This window comes from Octodon degus, unplaced genomic scaffold (genome assembly GCF_000260255.1).
Source record: "Octodon degus isolate 3935 unplaced genomic scaffold, OctDeg1.0 scaffold00220, whole genome shotgun sequence".
NCBI classification, from domain to species: Eukaryota; Metazoa; Chordata; class Mammalia; order Rodentia; family Octodontidae; genus Octodon; species Octodon degus.
In genome coordinates, this window is record NW_004524796.1 from 1,929,451 (window position 1) to 1,936,196 (window position 6,746).

General features: G+C 34.5%; 1 protein-coding gene across 1 annotated transcript in view; it reads right to left on the reverse strand.

Annotated features, from left to right (window-relative positions):
• Positions 1–6,746, reverse strand: part of Cubn (cubilin) — a 301,005-nt gene that overhangs the window by 199,861 nt on the left and 94,398 nt on the right. Inside the window, exons 23-26 of the mRNA XM_023705447.1 lie at positions 6,329–6,521; positions 2,514–2,674; positions 1,925–2,106; positions 972–1,128 (exon numbers count right to left, since the gene is read on the reverse strand). Coding sequence (XP_023561215.1) covers positions 972–1,128; positions 1,925–2,106; positions 2,514–2,674; positions 6,329–6,521 — 693 coding nt within the window. The remainder of the gene's footprint in view (positions 1–971; positions 1,129–1,924; positions 2,107–2,513; positions 2,675–6,328; positions 6,522–6,746) is intronic.

Here is a 6,746-nt window from a genome sequence, read left to right on the forward strand (position 1 = left end):
TTGTGGATATTTATTTTGAAACTAACAAACCATTTAATTCTAAAGGCAGAAGAGAGCTTTTGATATCATTTAATTTAATTGAGCCATTTCATTTCATTTTTTATTTTTATTTATTTTTTGTATGTATTTTTTAGGGAAGGGTCTACAGAGTGTTCAGGGTCTCACTACTAGATATGACTCATGGTGGTCTGCCTATTTACAGCCTCCCAAGAGCTGGGATTACAGGCGTGCACCACCATGCCCAGTCTCAATTGCCATCTCAGTGCGTCCCGAGGATAGGGCCAGAATGGCAGGCCTGGGAATTGAACCCCCGGTCTCTGCACCTGCTTGCAGGTGCTTTAATCTGCTGAGCCATTTGGCCGGCCCTAATTGACCCATTTTAGAGAAGCAATTTTGGAAAACGAGAAAAGAAAAATGACCTTTTCATTAATTAGGGGCCAGGACACATTCCAAGCCTTTTTATTTGATGCTGCTTGACTTTTGCTACTTGCTCTATCATGAAGGAAGATTTTTAAATGGTCCAGTATTTCCTATAGTAAAGAGGGTACCTATTGCAGTTGTCTCACCAGCAGCACAATTTCTTTTAAAAAAGATAATTCTTAAGGTAGAGGAGAAACCCTAGTTTGGGAGAGTACTTTGTGCAATGACATAACATCCAAATAGGAAAAATTAATGTGGGACACAGATTTTAATATGCTCCTGGTTATTCAGCTCTTACACTGATCTTGGGTTGTATTACAATATCATAGTACATTATTTTTTAAAGTTTCTATAGTTTTCTAGAGGTTTTAGTTAAATGAGATTAAGTTTAATGAATATACATTTCACCTGCAAGTGGTGTTAAATTTTTCATATAAGAAGCTAAGATTAATTTTAATATCTGAAAAGGATGGACTATACTCATCCCAGGTTTGCTTCCCGAGGAGTCTGAAGGCCCACTCCAGGCCCTACACTGCCCAAGCAGCGCTTACTCTGCGAGTACTGGATCTCAAAGCCGCCTCCTTGCTGGCCTTCATCGGTCCTCAGTTTCAGCAGCATGCTGTCTCCGCTAGAGCGGAGGTCAGGTGGGATCCTGTCCCCGCAAAACTTGTTGAGCAAATGAGAGCTGGTACCTGGGCCATCGTAGACCTTTAACAAAACATTTTACAGGTAAGACGGCTATGGCTATAAGTGCTATCTACAGGATTCTGGAGGCAAGAGGTAGAGAAGATACAGATATCTAACAAAAACAGCGCTGAAATAAAATACATTTAAAAATTATACTGAAATGCCTGTAAACTCCGTCTATAAATTCAGACAGTTTAGCCACAAATGTATATGGTAGTTAAGTATGTAAGCTAGGTTGAAGTTTGAACATTGAAAGTGAAAGCCTGGCACAGTTTGAGTCCATGGCTGATATCAACTGTCCCCTTTCTTTTTGATTCCCAAGTTTATAATTAGTGAAATTTTAATACATTTTAATATCCTTCATATAAATACACATGTTATGTACACACTGTGTATATTCTATGACAATTATGAATTGTTGGTGTTGTAAAACATCCTAGTTGTATGTTTTTAATTATATTTTCTAACTCATCGAAAGTGTCTCTTAAATTGTTATTTTTATGCATATGTAGAACCTATGTAGAATATGCATGTAATAAGTTTGATAACCCTTTTATGGATATTTTAATGCTAATAGTTAATATCTTAACAGTTCATATCAAACTATTTTAAGTACTTTGTGTATTAAGACATTCATTACACAGTATACTTAGAAGGTTATCATTTTTATCAAATTTCTTCTAAAATTTCTATTTAGTTTAAATTTAATATGTGGAAGTTCTGCTTAAATGCCCCTTCATGAATTCAAAAATATAGAGTAATGCACTATGTGTGTGAGATGTGAGTAGCGGATACACAACAGAAACATTCTACATACAGCCAGATAATCCAAGGAGCAGTTGGGATGATATTCCAAGTGGAAGTCTTTGAAGGTCAATGTAAATGGGCTCCCATGGCTGGCTTTCAGCCACCAGTAGCACTCAGAGCTGTGGTAGTAAGGCATCGGGTAGTTGGGAGATGCAAATACGCCTGAGGAGGTGGTAAGGTTGCCCCCACAACCTACAGAAGAGACAAATGGAATATTGGACACCTTTTCTTTCTAGGAAAAGCAAGTCTGCCTATATCAAACTAATGTTACAGTGCTTTTCTAAAAATCAGGTTGCAAAGGAAAACTGCATCATGAAAGAGTAGTTGCTTTGATCCAGTTCTATAATCATATTAATGATCACTTTTTCTAATCAAGATGTTCAGCCTGATGAACTATGTCAACAAGCTAGAACTTTCCTCCTTTCTCTTTCAAACTGTATGGATGCTATTAGTTAAAAAATATCATCAACTTCAAGTTCATTACAAAGAATAATGACAACATTACTGGAAAAAAATGGAACAGTGATGATGAACAGGAACTGACAACTCGAAAATCAAGAAACCGATGAATTGGGTTCTCCAGACGGTTCTCTATTCACCTGTTAATGATCCATCCCAGTAAGCTGAAAATCCATATTTTGCTATTATAAAATCACTCTTAAATTTTAACCACAGCTTGTTACTGTGTGAGATGATTACTGGAGGTAGGATTGAGCCACAGTATCTTCCCACAAGTGGTGAATTTTCATAGCCACCATCCCTGTGACAGAATGCAGATATGAAAACTTATTAGGTTATTGATAATATTATTGATAAACATTAAACATAATTTAAACCACATCCAATCAGTTAGCCTCTCTCAAAATCACTTTTAAAAACAACTTCAAGTTTTCAGTTTTTTCTTTATTAAATGGCGTTTGAATAATAAAGAATAAGCAGTATTTATGACTGGCTTGGCATCTTATTACCAGCTAGAAATTGAGAGAATGTGCTTGATCATCACCTCAAAGCCGCTGGCAAGTATCACAAAAAATTCAGAATACAGAAACCATAATTATTAGCAGCATAAACAAATATTGCTCATCTTTACAAAGAAATTTTAATCGAACACAGGAAGCACTGAGCTATACTCCCAGCTCTTTTTTTCCTGTTTCTTTTTTCTCTCTCTCTCTTTTTTTTCTCTCTCTCTTTTGATATAGGGGCTCACTAAGTTGTCCAGCCTAGCCTTGGTCCTGTAATCCTCTTGTGTGAGCCCCTCGCCCCAGCAGCTGCGATTATAGGCATATGTCACTATACTTGGTAAACTTTTTGCCTTCTAAATTCCCTGAAAAATTCACAAAAGTTAATGTATCAATTTGATTATTTGACAAAATGCTAGAAATAATTCTTTCCTTACATGGGGGGGGCCTTAAATCTAGTTTATAATCTGTAGTGTTTTCAAATCAAAATAAGTAAGTAAATAATGTTAACATCCACTGATTACTTGATTATCAATTCAAAATTATGTCATTTTGGTATGATGTAGTATGATTGTGATTTATTACCTTTTTATCATATAATAAATGTTACAAGATAGTATGGGTACAAATGCCTTACTTTATATTATATAATGAATTTTACACTAAGATATTAGAAGGCTCCAGCTTTAAAATCCAAATGAAAACTTCGATTGAGAAACATATCAAAATGAATAGCTTAATTTAATTTGATGTAATGATATGGTAGGATATCAATGTATATATTCGTGTGCCTTTTCTTTGTATGTAGCTCTTATATCACATTCTTTTAGAGTGTCAAGTGATGAAAAAAAAATGCCTAATACTGAAGTTCACAAGCTTTAACTTCCAGTACTAAAAATAAAAAAGCTTTTTGAAAACTTTAAGGTTGCCAGCATTTTTGTGACATAATTATCCTGAATGAGCAGTAAAAAGTCTAGAATTTAAATTGATTTTACATAAAGAAAGTAGATATTCAACAACAAATTAGTAGTTGTACCTTTGCTATCTTTGCCCAAACAAAATCTAGAGTTTATTTTCAAATATTTACAATAAAGTAATTATTTTATTTTTGCGGAACCAGGGATCGAACTCAGACCCTTGCGTTTGCCAAGGAAGTGCTTATTCTACTGAGCCATCTCCTCAGCCCCTAAAGTAATTATTTTAAAATAATGTTTTTTATGTTTGAAGAATACAAAATGGTTTCAAAAGAAGAATTATAAAATGATACAGAATATAATTAAACGAAATAAAAGAAATTTGACAATGATTGTTGTATTGCATGTTGTCTTCTAAATAGTTGTTTAGACTACCAGTATATCTGTAAAATTTATAAAGGAAAAAGTTATAAGAAATTAAAAAGGAGAAGAAAAAAAGCATTAACTGTTCCTTTCAATAGACCAGCAAAAATCAGCGGTACAATTGTCCAAGCTATCCTACATATATACATAGATACATCTCTACCCATTTTTTCTTTTGTTCTTTTCCTCATCCCAGTTTTTCTTTCTCATTGCACAGGTTCTTTCCCTTTCACAGTATCTATTGTATCTTTCAGATTTTATTTACTCTTTCAGGTTCTCACACTATGGAGACAATACAATGTTTGTACATGTGTGTCTGATTTATTACACTATGAGTACAGTCTCTCTCTAGTTGCATTCATTTACCTATAAAAGGCTTGAGTTTATCTTTTTTTATAGCTGAGTAATACTCTGTTGTATAAAAATATCTTTTTTTAATCCATTCCTCAACTGATTGGCATTTGGGTTTTTTCCAAGATTTAGCTATGACAAATTGTTCTGCTATAAACATGGGTGAACATATATCTCTGTGGTATGATGGTTCCAGTGTTTTAGGAAAAATACTCAAGAGGGAAATAGCTGGATTGAATGGGACCACCAATCCTAGCTTTTTCAGGAATCTCCACACTGATTCCCATAGTGGTTGTACCAGTCTGCACTCTGATCAATAGTGGAGAATGGTGCTTCTTTCCCCATAGCAACTCCAGCTGTGGCTATTGGTTGACTTCCATATTACCCCATAATTTCTGGGGTAATATGGAATCTCAGTGTTGCTTTAATTTGCATTTCTTGAGTGACCAACGATTCTGAACAATTTTATGTATTTATTTGCCATTTGTATTTCTTCATTTGTGAAATGTATATTCATCTCAGATGCCCATTTTTGGATTGGGCCTTTGAAATTTGGGGGCCTGATTTTTAAAATTCTTTATAAGTTCTAGATAAAAGTCCTTTATCTGAGGGATAGCCAGCTATATTTTTTTCAGTTCCTGAGTTTTCTTTTTACTCTGTTGGTGATTTTGATTTGCAGAAACTTCGAAAAGATGAGATACCAATTGTTGACTCTTTGAAGCATTTCCCATGCACTTTGTTTTTTAAATTTTTTAATTTTTTCTGTATTTTACGGAAGGATCTACAGGGTGTTCAGGGTCTCACTACTAGATTGGACTCATAGTGATTCTCCTGTTTACAGCCTCCCAAGTGCTGCGATTATAGGCGCACGCCACCATGCCCAGTCTTCCCATGCACTTTGGTTTTTGTTCATAAACTCCTTACCGTACCCCTATGTCTTTAAGATTTCCACATGCTTTCTCCTCCAGAAGATTTAGTGTTTTAGTTTTAATATTTAAGTATTTGATCCTTTTAACTGTGCATGGTGATAGTTTTGTGTCTAATTTCAGCCTTTGGCACGTGGAAAGCCAGTTTTTCTAGCACCATTTATTAAAGAGGCTGTTTTTCTTCCAGTGAACATGTTTGGCCCCTTTGTCAAAGAGAAAGTGGCTGAGTGTGTTTGAAGTTATATCTACACCTTCTAATCTGTTCTATTGATCCTCAGTTCTGTTTTTTTAAATACCATGTTGATTTTATCACAGTAGCTTTGTAGTATAATTTCAAGTCAGGAATTGTGATGCCTCCTGCCTTTCCTTTGTTGCCCAGGTTACTAATCTGGGTCTCTTCTGGTTCCAGATGAACTTTAGAAATGTTTTTCTAGATCTGTGAAGTATACTAATGCAATTGCTATCAGGATTTCACTGAATCTGTGTAACAATTTTGAGAGTATGGCCATTTTCACATTCTTCCTATCCAGGAGCAAGAAATATCTTCTCATTTTCTGAAATGTTCTTTGATCTCTTTTCTCATAGTACTGTAATTTTCACTGTATAAATATTTTTACTTGTTTTGTGGGATTGATTGCTAAGTATTTCATTTGTTTGGATGAATAACTATTTAGTTTTGTGCAACTTTCTCTACGTCATACTTCAAATGATAAATTTTATCTAATAAAGTACACAGCAAGGGGATTCACAAAAAATTTCCATATTCTTCTTCACTCTGTCCAGGGAAGATCATTTATGAAAATAAATAATGAAAATGATCATAATTTAAAAAGATGCTTACCTGATTTCCACATAATCTGCTATGCAGTTTCCACCACTGTCATCTTCCAAGGAGAAATTGGTGAAGTGCAATGCAATCTGTTGGGTAATTTCCACTGTAATCTTATAAATGCATTCATAATTATCAGGATAGTTATTGGGGAAGTTTGGAGATTTAACTGTGCCAGAATTAGTTGTATAGTCTTCCAAGCACACTGTAAAAAGAAACAGACCACAGAAAAGAAAAGAAACAATGTGGTGCAGCATTTATAACACACTCAGCAGTACACACTTCATTAATGTGTGCCAATGGACCTGATTTTTAAGTGTATTCTGGACTATTCAAAGAATTATTTTATTTTGAAACAATATTTTTGTTCCAAAACCTTCAAGGTAAAACACTAAACTATAGTTATATAGTACAAGTCATTACATATATA